Here is a 15,747-nt window from a genome sequence, read left to right as displayed (position 1 = left end):
TCATAAGTACTATACTATGTTACGTTGATCATTGCAATATTATATAATTGGAATTACTTCAAAATTGGTAATATCTTAATATCAGGACTAATCGTCGTTCTGAAAAGTCACTTCTTTTTTAATTAGATTTTAACAGAATGTTTCAGATGGAAATTACCTTTAATTACACTGTCATTATTACATTGTTCAAAGATGTGTTGGAATTATATTTTCAGTTGTTGTTGATCTTCTGGCCTCCCCATTCTTGAAGTACCTTTTCTTTACACTAAAACATTCTGAATGAGTTTTGTTCATGCTGAACAAAATTAATCCAGGAGGTGATAAAAATTCAGTAAAATCTATCTGTAAGCCTATTATGTTTATAACTCTGTTCCCAACAGGTTTACAATGGCAATTTGTGTCTCGCTAGTAAACAGTCATAAGAAAATAGTTGAATTAACTAAACACATCACCTTAAACAAGTATCTCTCTCAAAAAAGCTGAGCCTTCAAAAATAATACTGTAATAAAAGGAAAAAATAGTAAAAATTTTAAATTCTTTGGAAATAATGTTTGCATTATTTAAAACATAGTTTAAAAATAATATGAATTTAGTTATTAATGTAGGCAAATAATTTAGTCCATTAAATTTTGTAATTTAATTTTCCACCATTCCAAAACCCAGTTTGTCAGAGATTGATGGTGTTTAAAATGAGAAGGAACTATTTGACTGTCGAGAGTTATTATCTCTATAAAATAGGCCATTACATTTCATCCAGTTACTTCACTACTGAGTGCAGTTATGTATATTTGACTGAAATAAAAGTAGTGCTTGGCTGAAGCAGAATTTTCCAAAAGAGTCTTCAGTTAAACAGTCAACTGACAGAGAAGCTGCCTCTTCCCTGGACAGTTTTGTTTCAATAATTACTTCCGCCCAGAAACATTCGTTCTCCAGAGAAGTTATTTTCATCTTCAGGTCACTGATTCTTGATGTACCTTTTAAACTATCTGTGCCAAAGCTGGAGCATGTAGTCTAATACCAGACTTACTAATGCCTGTCATGGGAACAAAATCAGTTGTGTACACATTACTGCTCTGTTTATATAGCCAGGATCACATCAGGCACTTGCCACAATGGAACTGTGAATAATGTGTCTTTGATGCCAGAAGGTTTTTATGTCCCTGCCTCCCTGGATGAATCCTTTTCTTCTTGCGTTCCTTCCTACACCAATGACTATTAATTCATTAAGCCCAACTTGCAAGTTTCTCTATTTCTGACAGCCTTATCTTTACATCTCTCTGTAATTCAGGATGAGGTGAAACCCATACTAGAAAGACATTCTCCTTTGTATTGAATAATAAAAGTCTGCATTGTAGACCTCTGGAAGTTGAGATGAAGCCCACTGGAAGTCTGAAACCACTGTGGTACTGGAAGAACTTTGTGTATGATGCAAGCAATCACAGCTACTCTTTTTTTTTTCTTTCTATAAGAGTTTTCTTACTGAATAAAAGTATTCTTTAGACTGACATAGTGGTCATAAAAAGCAGAATGTCCTGGAATCTGTTGAGTCTTAGTAGTAGATTTGTGTAAAGCTTCCTGTGTGGTGAGGTCCCCAAAGAACACTAAAGTTGTTTAAGCTAAAACCAAACAGCCAGAATCTAGGTTTTATTAAAATAAAGTGTAGACAGTTTTTTTTTTTTTACAATATGGAAATTCAAAGCAATTGCAGAAGAGAAAACACATACAAAAATGTTTCTATAATCAGCCTGTGTTCTTGGTATATTTACAAAATTGGCTTTGGGCAATGAAATTATCTTGTGTTGCAGAATGCTCTGCTTGGTTGCCTCTAGTTCTGAGGATGTTTGTTCTTTCACTTTTGTGGTCAGGCCACCTGCTTCTTTCACTTTTATCTTTCAGTCTTGCCGTGTGAGTTGCAGGAAAACCCCTAGCTCCTTGTGTACACATCGTTTGGCCTGAGAAGCACTGCTCTATCTGGGGTGTTCTTTTCCCTTATGCACAGTAGCTCCTGAGGGAAGGAATGGTCTCTTTTTACCTCTACACAGTCCATCTGGTCTCTTCTCCTGAAAGGAACATAACGTATGTTTAGAATGAGCGAATCAGATGCTCTCGTTCACTCTGAGAATCACAGCTTTTTGGTGTTTTTTTTTGTTATTGCTGGTTTGTTTTGGGTTTTTTTTTGTGTGTTTGTTTGTTTTTTAAGTACATGTGGACTTGTTGATTTTTTAAAGGGATTTAATAGGTTGTCGAATGCCCTTTTGTTGACGGTGATGTCTTAGAAAAATTTTTACCTATGTATCTTAGATAAATGGAACGCTGCATGTTGTCTGCTACTAATATGACGGCGCTTCTCTTGTTGGTTGCCTTAATCACTATTTCTTGGCTGTGTCCTAAGGGTTGTGTAGATGTTCTCCCAGAGAATGCTGGTCTTGGCAAATGTTTTTGTCCAGTATTTCACTACTGATCCTGTTTAAGAAACAGTGTAGACCAATGCAGAGTTTCCTGCATTGTGGAATGTGTAATTATATTCTTGTAGTTGCTATAGGGAAGAGAGTTGTTGAGAGTAACTTCGTCTTAACAGTGGAAAGACTATTTGATATAGAGTTAAAAAAGAACAGATTAATCCTCTAGTTGTCATGGTTGTTTCCTATGTTGGCATTATGTTATGTGCAAAGTGGCTTTTACTGAGTTAGTTTCATTCATTTTCCTCCTAGGGAACAGCTGTCATCAGGGCTTTTTTGGTAGCTGGCCAAGGTTTGGTGCACGGTGTTTGGACATATTTTCACTTAATTTCCCTTGACTTTGGTGGAACATATAACAGATATTTTCTTTGAGTTTTTGTTTGTTGATGTAAAGTTTCTAGGAGGTTCAAATGTAATTTTGTCATATGGCTGGAATAAATGTCTACACTGATCTTTAAAAATGTGTTAAAAATGCCTGCCTTCCGCCCTTTTTTTGTGACAATCTAATGCAGATGAAATACACAGCCAAATTCTTCACTCCATTCTGTTTTCAAGGAATAAAACTCTTTTAAGAGCAGCTCCAAGATTTAATTTATGATATGAAACAAAAATAACAGAAACAAATTGATATTGTTGGTTTGTAACACAGTGAAAGACCAAGTTTGACTTACTGAATATCTGCAAAGCCACTGTCTGAAATTGTCTTTCTGCCATTTTACCACCCACAATAGACTGTAATAGTCCTGTGCAGGCTCATCTTCTGTCTGCACTTAGCTGTCTTGGGTTCATGGGTCACCGGTCTGTCTACTTCTTAGCTCTCCACATGGAGCCTGACTCTGGTCTTTTGTATTAGTCTGTCTCTTCTAAATCTGTATTAATAAACCATTGTGATGGTCTGCCACATTCAAAAGAACCTAGCAGATGTAAACCTAAAGAAATGCACACTTTGCAGCAGGAGCAATTGAAGAAAGAAGATCCTTATGACTGAAAGTGTGTTAAAATTGCACTACCCTAAAATAACTTCTGTGTGATAACACCTGTGAATTTTTCAGTTCCTGGTTTACTTTAGAGTTTTATAAAAGTAAATTTTTGTAAAAAAAAGATTGTGGATACTATCTGAAAGGACTTGCATGTATTCATAAATTTTCCCACAAACTGTTTGATATTCTTTATGGTTTGTACTGAGCAAATCTGCCTTTCCCTAAAATGTTGAGACACTGCAGCTGTGTAAGCACTCTCTCATCATTCCTGTTACCTCAAAAATGATGGAATATTATTATATTAATCTGTAAGGCTGATTATTTAAACTTACCTACTGCTTGTGTTTTGTCATGGTCACCATGGCCAACAATATAAAAACCAAAATTTGGACAATATATTTTTCCATAGAGGTAGGAAAAATTACTTAACTGCTGAGAGGGAAAACATTTTTTAATTGGTATTTTCAATTGGTATTGTATTTTCAGTTATTTTATGCCAAAATTTAATAGAAATCTATTTCTGTAAAGTACAAGGAGAATATGCTGATTACTTACATCACAAGTACAGAAAATACTTTTTTTAAGAGCAGTGAAAGAGCATTTGAATGTTTTTTTAAATGTGGCTGTGGTTATGCAGCTGCTTTTAATGATAGCAATAGGGTGGTTGGTTTTTTTTAATGTTTAGACCTCAAACTTAGAGTTTTTCTTTAAACATCAAACATGGTTGCATCCTGATTGGGAAGAAAAATACATTTAAACTTGCAAGAAAATGCATAAGTTTCCTTTTTTAATTTGGCTACTAGCCTGTAATGCTTCCTATACATTGGAAAACAGTGCTTTAAGAGAAGCAAACTCTCAGTCTGTTCAGTTATATTTATATAATCCATTGTATTAGATCTACTGCATCATTAAATGTGTTCTAATTGTCCCTAAACTGTTTTTGCATGTTATTTTGAGTATTACGCATCTCTAAGTTAGTGATTCAAAACTAGTTAACTTCAAATATTCTCAGTCTATAAAGCCAGCTCTGGAATTATTGGTTCTGAATTGGGCTATCTGTTACTTGTAAAATAGCCGTTGATGTTTTTACAAATATTTTGCATAGTTTGCTTTTAGTTTTGTGTTTGCTCCCAAAAGCCACAGACATATAAAAATCTTCTCCTGTGTGTTACTGTTGGGCTGTTTTTCACAGAATTCCTGGCTAATCTCAGAAAATAAACATCATATGCCATTTTTCTTCTCATGTCATGGACTTCTTTATCCTCTTATTTGGGCACTGAAATGTGATGCCCTAAGAGGAGGATCTCTAGTGTATTAGATAACCTCAATTTAATATTTGCTAGTGCCTCAAAATTAATGTTTTGTAGTCTAGACTTGCAATATGGCCATGAGTCTGTTTTGATTTCTTATTTTTAAAGTTTTTTCCATTTGAGTTTTAGTAGCATGCAGTCATTCTAAGCAGGCAGAATGTTTCCTTCTTCCAGAGTCAGAAGCAGCTACATGCCTTAGAAAATAATGTTTTACTAAACCTTGTAATGATATTCTGTAGTTAGTTTTCACTACTAATAAAAATAGAAGGGTTACTGTTGGACCTGTGCTAAAGACATTTGTAATATTAGATTCTGTACATGCATAGTAAGATAATTTTAGGAGGCAAAGTAACAATGTGTTATTACCAGAAGCTACTGTAGGAATCATTACTGCACTTTCATCTGAGGCCAGTTGATAATGTATCAAGCATGGAATTACACCTTCTTTTTAGTTTCCTTTTGCACATACCAGAAACAAATACTTTATAGCAGTTTTTCTAAGCCACCTCCTGTTTAATACTATAATTACTCATGGGTATGTTCCATACCCATGACCATGGAGGACACGGTCAGTCTTTCTTGGCTACTGTTCGGATTATGCATTAGGAAGAGACATGAAGAAATTGTTTTTGAGGCTATAATTGAAATATCAATTCAATTTGTCTTTGATTTCATCTAATCCTCCAATTTAGTAATGTTAAGATTGTTTCCCTTTTTTTAAAGATTATTTTCCATTGTTGTTTACAGGTCAATAATGACTGACTTGTACTACCTCAGTCAAACAGATGGAGCAGGAGACTGGCGAGAAAAAGAGGCCAAAGATCTAACAGATTTGGTACAGAGGAGAATAACTTATCTACAGGTAAGAAAGTAAAGCTTTTAAATCAAGGTAAATGTTAATTTTTTTTAATACATATATAGCACTTAGCTATACCCTTGTAATAGAATAATTACATGACAGTTTTAAATGAATGTTCATATGTGAAAGATTTACATACAAAAGAAATGCGAATGTTTGTTTCAAACATTATTTTATATGTATATAGAATGATAGTATTTCAAGCAAATCTTTGGGTTTTTGGTTTTGTTTGTTTGTTTGCTTTTTGGATCTGTGGTTTTCACTGGGCTGTACTTACTGGTTTGGATGCTTTGTTTTATTATAAAAGATAAGTCTCTGGTTTCTGTTTTTTCATTCTTTAGAGTATCAGAATACATACGTATGTTTACATAGAGTTAAAGGTAAAAATAGGAAAGTCCTTATATGAAACTTCTGAACAAGCAGCCCATTTTTAAAAACATGAGTAAAGTTGAAGTGCTTGTGTAGTATATTGCCCAGTCCTAGACTGTTTCAACAGTTGTGTGAGACTTCTCATAGATGCCCCTATTTGTAAGTGTATAAAGCCTTTTTAATATACGTGCTTGTGTGTGTCTATAAAATTTAAACAAAACTTGATGTGAAGGTTTTGGGGCTTTTATTCATGTATGAATGCAGGCAGCTATTTATATAGTTAGCAAAAAGATATTTGATGCAGTCTGTTTTACTTGTACTTTCTTTGTTTTTCCTTGGTTGTGTGCACCTCACCGCTCTTTTTTGTATGGTCACCCCTGATGTCTGATCTTTTCTCTATGTAAATAGCTGAATTTGTTTCTCAGATTTTCACTGTTTCACATTTCATAGTTCAGCTATTGGAACCTTCTCTGTGACCAAGCTAGATATTTGTTGCTTGTTAAATAAAAAAAGACACCCTTCTGTGGAAAAAGTGCCCTGTAAATTATTGTCTTCCTTCAACTCCTCCTTGAGAAGTGTTCCTCATTCTTTCATTTTTTATGTCACTTTTTGGCAATGGGGTACTGTAACTACTTTTCATACCGGTAAATATGGCCTTTCTCTACCTTTTTCTCTTCTTTCACCATATCCATTTGTTGTCTTATCTAAGCATGTATATGTTTCTGGAGAGTGATTGTCTTCCTATTTTATATCTTACAGTGTTCAGGCCTTTAGTTCAAGACTAGGACCTCCAAGTACATACAACGAATAACAAAAGTAAAAGGAGTTGAGGGGAACAGAAGCTCAAAATTGAAGCATTAAATGCTTACATTGTTTTCTAGTGAATTTGAAATAAAATTCCTTGCTGAGAAAAGAGCTGGGAGCCCAATTAGCTCTTTCTAATATTTATTTAGATGCATATAGCCTGTGATAAAGGGCTTTCTCTCTGTACAGGTGATTTATTCTCATTTAAAAAAAATGTAGAAACAAGAATGAAACCATTGCCAAGTCACAAAATGTATAGAAACTTAATATTTCATATTTGTAGCAAAGTAGTTAAAACCTTTCAGAAAGTGGCTTATATCTTAAGGCATTTTTAAGAAAGATAAATATCTTTATCCTCATTGTCTTGAGAAGGAAACCTGATGATGAGCATGAACAGCTGATTTATAGAAAGTTGTGGCATTAGGTTCAGAGTTAGAATTAGGTCTAACATACTTGGCTCAATTTCCATCATACAGGCCATTTTTGTTTATGTAAGTTTTTTTTAAAAAGGAATCAATACTAAAATTTCTGTCATGGGAAGAATTGAGCATGTTCTTCATATTTGTGCATTTAAAATAAAAAATTAATCGTTATGAATTCATCCCATAACACTGAGATACACATAAGAAAACGAGTATTTCCCTCTTCTTTTTTTTTTTTAAAGTTCTAGTATTTTCTGTATTGCAGAGGAAATTACATTGGTTTTTGTTTTTAATAAGTCATAAATGGTAGATTATAGAAATTAGAAACATAAATGTATTACTGCTGCACATCAAATTCCATATGACTGTTTCATGTGGAAGGATCTGGAAACTAGATACAGAAGAGACATGTGTTTCCTTAGTAATTGTCTTTGAGGTTTAAGTTGAAGAACAGTGATACGTATTTTCTAAAAAACGTAATTCTACCTTTGAGAAATATTGATATTTTTAGCATTATAACTGTGCAGATCAAAAATAGCACTAAATTCCTGGGTTTAGCACATATGCAGGAACACATTAAAAATTATTTGGGTATTTTATGAACAAATAGTATTACACTGTTTATTCTATGTGTCTGTTAGGTTAGTTGAAACATTTTAGCTGCACTGGATGCTCAGTTTTTGTTGTACCAAGATGTGAAATAGAAATACGTGATAAGCCTTCTCTCATTATTCTTTCTTTCATATGCTTACTGTGTTTTTTTTAATTAATCTCTTTTCAGGCTAAACATACCTAAAATTTTCAATCAGTCTTCATGTGTAAGAGTTTGTAATACCTTTAATATTTTCTTCCTGATGTCTTCCCTTAACACTAATTCTTCACCAGGGTATTAGAAGTGAGCATCCACTAGTTGACAAATGACAATAGTCAATATATTCCATAAATCTATTAATTTATAAGATTGCATAAAAATATGTTTTTTTCTTATCTTGTTTTTTATGTGGTCCAAGGTATTACTTAGCTAATAATAGGTTTCCCTTGAGTTCATGTCACTATGAAGCTATTGAAAATGATGCCCAAGATTTTTAATTCAGCTGAATTTTGAAACTTGTATATTTTTTCTTCCACTATAGTCTACTTTTAATTTAGTTATCAATATAAAATTTCATGTGTCATGAGCCATGCTTACTTTGGTTAGTGTCCGGAATTAAAGAAGTTGTCTTAAACTGACTAATTTAAAATTTCTTAGACATTTAATTTAATGACTTTGCTTTTATCTGTCCTGTCATGTTTCATGCTTGAGAAGACTGGTCCTGCTAAGATAACTTGAGGCCATTTCTCTGTGTGTTTGCCATTTCTTGCGTCTTTTTATAATCTGGTTTGGATCTTAAGTAGCACTTTGCCCCTTACTCCATGACTACTTTTGTTTCTTTGAAGGCTGTTTGCTAAAAGACAAAAAAACCACCCCAAATCAGAAAACTACAGTGTAGCAAGAAACTCTGGATAGGGTGGTTTAGTGCCTGCATATACTTATGGGTGATCATTTATCTCTAGGAGTATTACCATCTTTCATATAAAAGATTCAAACCCCAAGGCATGGTAATTCTCAATGTGTGCAACGTTGCCCAAATTTGGGTGGAAACGTAGCCAGCTCTTCGAAGACAGCAAATATTCTTGCTCATGAGTAGTTACAGTCTTTGAGATGGGTCATTCACATATACAATTACTTTTTCTTTTTTATTCTTCTTCTTCTGTCTGGAAAAAACCCAAGGATCCAATCTCTTGCCTACATGCCTGTAAGCCAGACATAAGCTTTTGGAGCCCTTCTAAAGATTAAAATATCTCCTGTCTTGAATGATTGTTGCAAGTAATGATCCAAAACTCTGGAATATGTCTATGACTACACATTTGGAAGTCAAGTTGACTTATTTTCTAGTGTAGGTTTCAGTAATTTGAAGAGTACAGGGCTGACTGTGAGTATGCAATATAAAGCAGTCCATGTTCTGAAATTACACATATACACCTCTGTGGATAATACAATTGTATTAAAAACTAAACTAAAATGAAAAAAATTAAACAACCCTTGCCCCCAGCTCCATGCCAAAAAGAACTATCTGGAACGTATTTGTAATTTTTTTTTTTGGTGAAGAATAAAAGTACTGTATAGTTTTCTTTCTGGTACATGTTGAACAGTGACAGCTGCATTATTTTGGGACATCTTCCTGGGTAATCATTTAGCTGAATGATTGTGAATAGTGATGACTGCTACTTCATTTGGATGGCATTACAATAAATCTGATTTAATGAGGCTACATTTAGCTAGTTCCCTGTAGTTAGAGCAACACTTAAAAAGCTAGAAGCTTATATTTAAGTAAAAGACCTTATTTTCAGAGATGTTCATTATCAAACAATTGAAGAGAGTATGCAGGAGAAGTCAGACCAGGGTTCCTGTAGTACTGTGTATTCTGGAAGTGGTAGAGTAAGTAAATGATTATGAAGGCAGTGGTTTGTTTTTTCCCCCTTTTTGTGCTTATTCTTGTTCTGTTTATTTTAGGAAGTTTGTGATTTAGCACACAGTCTCCCAATAGCAGAATATTTTGCCTCTAATTTTTTTAAAAATCAAAACATTTTGTTCAACTTTGAAGGTTAAAAACAGGTGAGAAAGGTTACTAAGTACTCAACAACAACAATTGTAATAGCCATAATTTGCCATATACCATTTAGTTGGGGTTGTGTATGCATGCAAAGAAACAGAAGTGCTTACGAGACTTTATTCTGAGATTTCTGGATTTCCCAGTATTTTTTGTGATTTACTGTATCAGTTAAATTTTTCTGTCTTAAAGTGTGTCAAATCCTCTCCCTTTCCCTCCCATTAAAAAATAATGATATGTATCTTTAGTAAAAGTACTCATGCTAAAATGACAACAACAACAAAAAAGGCTCTGGGCACTCTGCATATGTGCAAAGGGCTGTACCCTTCACAGCTGTAAGTCTTTAAAAGTGTGAACTTGTATCCTTCAATATTTCAAATCTAATGTATTATATCTTTTCGCAGTTATTCCACTTCACTCATGAGAAACAAATTGTGACGTGTTGTGGCAGTTGTAGTGTGCTTATGGTGTTGGTAAAGTCAAACTAAATTGAAACAAAGGGAAAAGTAAATTCCAGATGGAAAAAAATCTCATGGAAAATTCTCCATCATCATTTACTTCTTCTATGGGGAAGGAAACATTAGCTGAAGGGCTTCAGCTATATGTCCGTCTGGGCATTGGTCTGAGAGAAGAGTTTATATCTTTAATGGGCAGACCTTGCAGAACTTCAGTTTTCCTGTGGTAGACTCAGCATCCTTAGGTTTATATGAAAGCTTTCTGGTATTTACTCCAAATACATAGAATCCTGATAATTCACTTACTCAAGGAGAATAATTTCATGAATTCTAGTTCTGTATAGATTTAAGAAGTAGACCTAGGAATAGCACACTTTAAAAGTCATCTTGAAATGATAAAGGCAAGATTAGATACTGGCAAGGCACGCAGTTGAAAAAGGCCATATCCTTAAGCTTAACTGAGATGTGTTCCTGGACACAAGTGCAGTATACAAGTACAAGACAGTATAGCTCCAGTCAAGATTTATGGTTGGGAATTCATAATATTGACACGCTTTGGCTATGTCTTCTAGTTGTCTTAAACTTGACAACTGTGTCTATTATTAATTTGGTTAAACTTCAATCTTTTGATGTACGTACACTTACTCATTTAATTGTAAATGAATCAGTACCACCAGTGGTGAACAGAATTCAAAGGCAATAATGACATTGTCTATATCAAAGGGGAAGTTGTTTAACAGAATAATGAATAGATTCTGTCTCAGATTCAGGCTTACTGACAGACTAATAAGGCCTAAAAATGTAGCATCTAGCAGATGGTTATTGTTACCTTGTTACATTCTTTTCTACAGCATCATCAGTTTAACATTTTCTTAATGCAGATTTTTCAGCGGACATAAGTGGAGAAGGTAGAGGCAAGAAAGTATTAGTGCATCAACTGGAGAGGATTGAAGTTTGCATTTACCCTTATTTAGGCACCAAAGAATCCACAGAGGAAGGATCCATTACTTAAAAAAATGCATTGGAAACTTGTTTGATTAGTTTTGGTATTTCCAAAATTAATTGAGTTTTCTTGGGAAATGATGTCATTTAAATAGTTAAGAAAAAATGAAACTGTCTTTAAAGCACGTTTTGTTGAGTAGGGTTTCTATAACTGGCCTACTTCAGGTTTGGAAGTGTGGCTTTAACTGAAAATTTCTTATAAAGCCCCAAGAGCTCTGTTCACTGGTTGGAGGATTATGCCCAATCATCCACCCTCCCATGCAACCCAAAACCTACTCATTGAGAGATTTAGTTATACTTTTGATGGATTCTCAGGAATGTTTGTAATTTAACAGGCATTTTTTTTCCCCCTTTTCCTTTCTATTTTAGTACTATATATTTTAATAGTTCTGAATTACCTACTGAAAATCTTTGGTGGATTGAAATTTAATGTGATTGTATTTGTAATCTGACATTTTGTCAGGTGAGTGATCAGTGGATTCTTTTTTTTTGTAGTTGCACATTTCTGGCTCTTATTCATGTTTTTTTTTGTGAACAGATTCTTTCATTGTGTATTGAACCATCTTTACTGTTTGATATTGTAAGCTCATCTGTATTTTCCAGTTCTTCTTTTCCCATTTTTACCAGGTTGCTGAATTAATTGCACATCACTGGAAGAGTGATTTGATTCTTTCCCTGTAAGACTAGAAAAGAAAACTTAGGCATATAAATGAATCTAAGCATTTAAAAAGTTAATCTTTTGGACAAAATAGATTTAAAGATGAAACAAAAGAATTAAAAAGAGAAAAGCAGACAGCAAGCCAATTTTTCTGACTATTTGTGAAAGTTTAGAAAGGGATTGAATAGTTTCTATCACATACGAAAATGTAAAAATGATTTGACTTTTGCATATGTCTTGACCTTATGACATGTCTTGGGTCATCTTCATTAAGTTACTTACCATACTTTCAGATACTGAATTTACTATTAGGATAATAAGCATTTAATAAAATATGATTACGGCTGATATCTGTATGAGGTTTTCTCTAGAATTTCTATAAAGTGGATTGAAGAGCATACTGTGGTTAGTCCATCTGCATGCTGGGATGTTTTATGCAAGCTGAAGCTTGCGTATTATAGGAGGGTTGCTGCAGCTAGAGGAATTAACATTAGAGGCAGATGAGGCTCCCTGTCTCTCAAATGAAATAAGTAATATTTCTGACTAGGGATGGAAGAAAATTTTATTCAGCAGCTGGAAGAAACTTCTGGGTTTTTTTTTGTTTCCCCCCACCCCAAGTATTGAGGGGAACTGGTATGAAAAGGAGCCATTACAAGTGGCATCACAAAGGGGCATAGAAGATGGTGTGGATTACGTTTGTGATAACTAGGATGAGAAATACCTTTTGCTGACATTCTTGCAAAAAATGGCATTTTTCACAGGATTTGGGTGGAACTGTGTCCTCCAGCAGACTGCGTAGCATTAAGGAATAAAATATTTATTCGAAACATAAAAAAGAACACCTTTGTTAATGAGCATCATACTGTATTTATGAGGTTGCTTTGTAATCTGGAGTGGACTGCTTATCTGCTCCACTCTAATCCCCCATGGCTTATTGGATGAGAGTACATTTCTCAAAACTTCTTAAAACTTACATTCATTTCTCTCACAGTAAAATGTAGGTTAAGCAGCAGACTTTACTTTTGCCAGTTGGTCATGTGTTTTGATGGCTAACTGCACACCTGAAATCAGTGGAAGGTGTTGCGACATTGAAGCAGCACTTCTGACATCTTTCCCATCTGATTCTATTGGCTCTGTGAATAAAAGCTTAGCCAAGAGCCCTGGAGAAGATGGTTCTTTGAGAGAAGTGGAAGATGGGGACCTGAAAGTATTCCAAAGACTATTTTTACTCTAGTCAAACAATGGCAGGAAATGTTCCCAGGCCCTGGAACATAATATACTATACTATTAAGTTGTTAGAACAGTTCCTGGGATGCTTTTGACTCACATCAAGTAGTTTTCTCCTGAACAGTTCTTTGGCTGTGTTTAAGACTTAGCACAAAACACTTCTCATAAATCTACTGTGTGGCTACCCTATTTTAAGAGGGTTAGAAAGTTTAAGAGCATGGACGCAGTCTTTTCAGTGCCAGCTAGAATAAGTCTCAGGTGCATTTGATTTGCTACTATAGATTTTGCCTATGTTTATATGTTTCAAATTATCATGTTTCTAACAATTTTGATTTTATTGATTTTTGTTGCTATTGTTGTATGCTAGTAATCTGAATGTAAAAATACCACAAACTGTAATTCTGGAGCCACACATTACATTAAGAAAATACCGTGGTGTTTCATTATATTTCAGGAGCTTATGGAGTTAGTGGAGTGTGTTTTCATTTTACTCAAGCGTACTCAGTTACCCAATAGGAATAAGAAACAAACAATGGTACAAACAATGTGCTAGAGAGCATTGTACCTATTGATTCTTTTCTTTAATATGTAAAATTATGTGAAAAGAGATATGGTCTGTTCTCACCATTCTTGCTGATGGTTCCATTTTAAATATTGCTCTTTGTTTAGGTGAAAAATAAATACCCACTCAGTAATGGGTGCTTCCCACTATAGCTATAATTTCCCCTCAAAACTTTTTCCAGGTTTTCAGGTTTTTTGCAAGACAACACTGATTTATTTTAATAATTCCCAGGATTTCAGTTTCTATTTTTGTTGCTGTTTTTGTTTTAATTAGAGATAGAAAATGAAGAACAAAAAACTGTTGCATTTTAAACAATTTATTTAATGTATCTGGCTTTAATACCATCAGTATTCTGCAATCTTTGTGCTAAACAGCTTGAGAAGTTGCAGAAGAATTTACACTGTTAGCTCATACTCCAGTCATGTTACCTTTGACTGGATATTAAAATTGTAGATTATAGTAATCTGCACTGAATTGTAACTTTTGTACATGGGGGAAGACAGTCTTTAACACACATGCATGTACACAGTTGACTAGTACCTTTGAGTAACAAGATCTTGGAGTCACCACAGATAAATCTGTGAAAATAACATTTCAGCGCTCAAAAGTATTTAAACGATGCATCTGAATCAAGGATAGACTGTGCAGTTCTAGTCCCTTAGTGTCAGAAAGGACATAATAAAACTAGAAAACTTGAAAAGGAAAGTAATGTGGGTGATTGAATACGCAAACCTGGTTTCTCTGACAGTAAAGTCTAAATAGATGAAGATTTCAGTCTACTAAAAGAACTGAGAAGGGGGTGCAATACATAGAGGCCTACAAAATCTCAGGTACCCTGGAGAACTTGAGTAGGGAGTGACAGTCTAGTCTCTTCTAAAGAAGACGTACTTCAATAGAAGACTCGTACTGTGCTGCTTCTGCAGAATTAGTTTTAAGGTTGAATTTAACAAGGCTTACATATTTGGGGCAGTCACTCATAGTAGCATGGAATCTGCTTCAGTCTTGTTTGTCATCTTGTAAAGATTTATAGTGGCAGCATTCCTTTGGTGAACTGTAGGTACTAAAAATAACTTCTAAATAATTTCATTTAAAGGCTAGTAATCCCCTTTAGTATGTCTAAGTTAAAGTAGTTTTTAAACGGATGCAGGAGAACAATTTTGAGTAAGTCTTATGAAGATAAAATAGATACGGAAGTCAGTTATTCAAAAGAATCCATTCAAGGATATTCCTTCAAACAGACAAACCAATGAATGTTAATTAAATCCAAGACTAAACACTACTATTTTTCTCATTACCAATGCAGTTTTGTAGGTCTGCAATGCAGTAGGTGATTTCCCAGCTCTAAAAGTAAAGGAGATGTCAGCCAGACTTCTGTAACTCTGCTACACTCACATGCCCCGCGTACATTATTACAGACATTGTCACGTACTACAGGAGAATTAGGGAGGTGCATTTCTTGCAGAGAAAACATGGGTACCCTACTTTCCTTGTAAACTAGGCAGGAGAGGTCATTTGCAGCCTAAAGGACTGTAAAACTTCCTTAAGGGAAGCAGGAGCTGGCATCTGCCAGTGAGTGTAAGTAGGAAGTAATGGCATATTGCCTTTGTTTGGGTGAGGGTTTAACTCTACCAATTTAGTGGAAACCCTGTCTTTCGTGAGAGCGACAGTGTACGCCCGTGTTGTAGGTGATGAAAGACCAACACATCCATTTTGGCAGTTACAAAAACTGAATTCTATTTTAGGTGACACGTAACAATCTCTTCCATAGAAATATAAAATTTTAACCATTTTACAGTTCTGAAAAATTGTTGCTATTTTCGGTTGCAGTGGTCATGTTTGAGAAACATAAAAGGTGTAAACTCTGCTATGCCTTGATAATCTAATCTTGTACATATTGAAGTATGTTTTGTGTGGTTGGTTGGGTTTTTTTGTTTGGGTTTTGTAGGGGGTTGGTTTGTTTGTTTTTTAATTCAGTTGTATGGCTGTTAC

The 15,747-nt window shown here is 34.5% G+C and overlaps 1 protein-coding gene across 4 annotated transcripts in view; it reads left to right on the top strand.

The window, feature by feature from the left end:
- Positions 1-15,747, top strand: part of FUT8 (fucosyltransferase 8) — a 130,184-nt gene that overhangs the window by 78,930 nt on the left and 35,507 nt on the right. For all 4 annotated transcript variants that reach the window (XM_075105351.1, XM_075105349.1, XM_075105352.1 and 1 more), the window contains one exon: positions 5,497-5,611. In XM_075105351.1, coding sequence (XP_074961452.1) covers positions 5,497-5,611 — 115 coding nt within the window. The remainder of the gene's footprint in view (positions 1-5,496; positions 5,612-15,747) is intronic.

The sequence above is a fragment of the Phalacrocorax aristotelis genome, chromosome 10, assembly GCF_949628215.1.
Source record: "Phalacrocorax aristotelis chromosome 10, bGulAri2.1, whole genome shotgun sequence".
Classification (NCBI taxonomy): Eukaryota; Metazoa; Chordata; class Aves; order Suliformes; family Phalacrocoracidae; genus Phalacrocorax; species Phalacrocorax aristotelis.
This window is presented reverse-complemented; position numbering and strand designations above follow the sequence as displayed.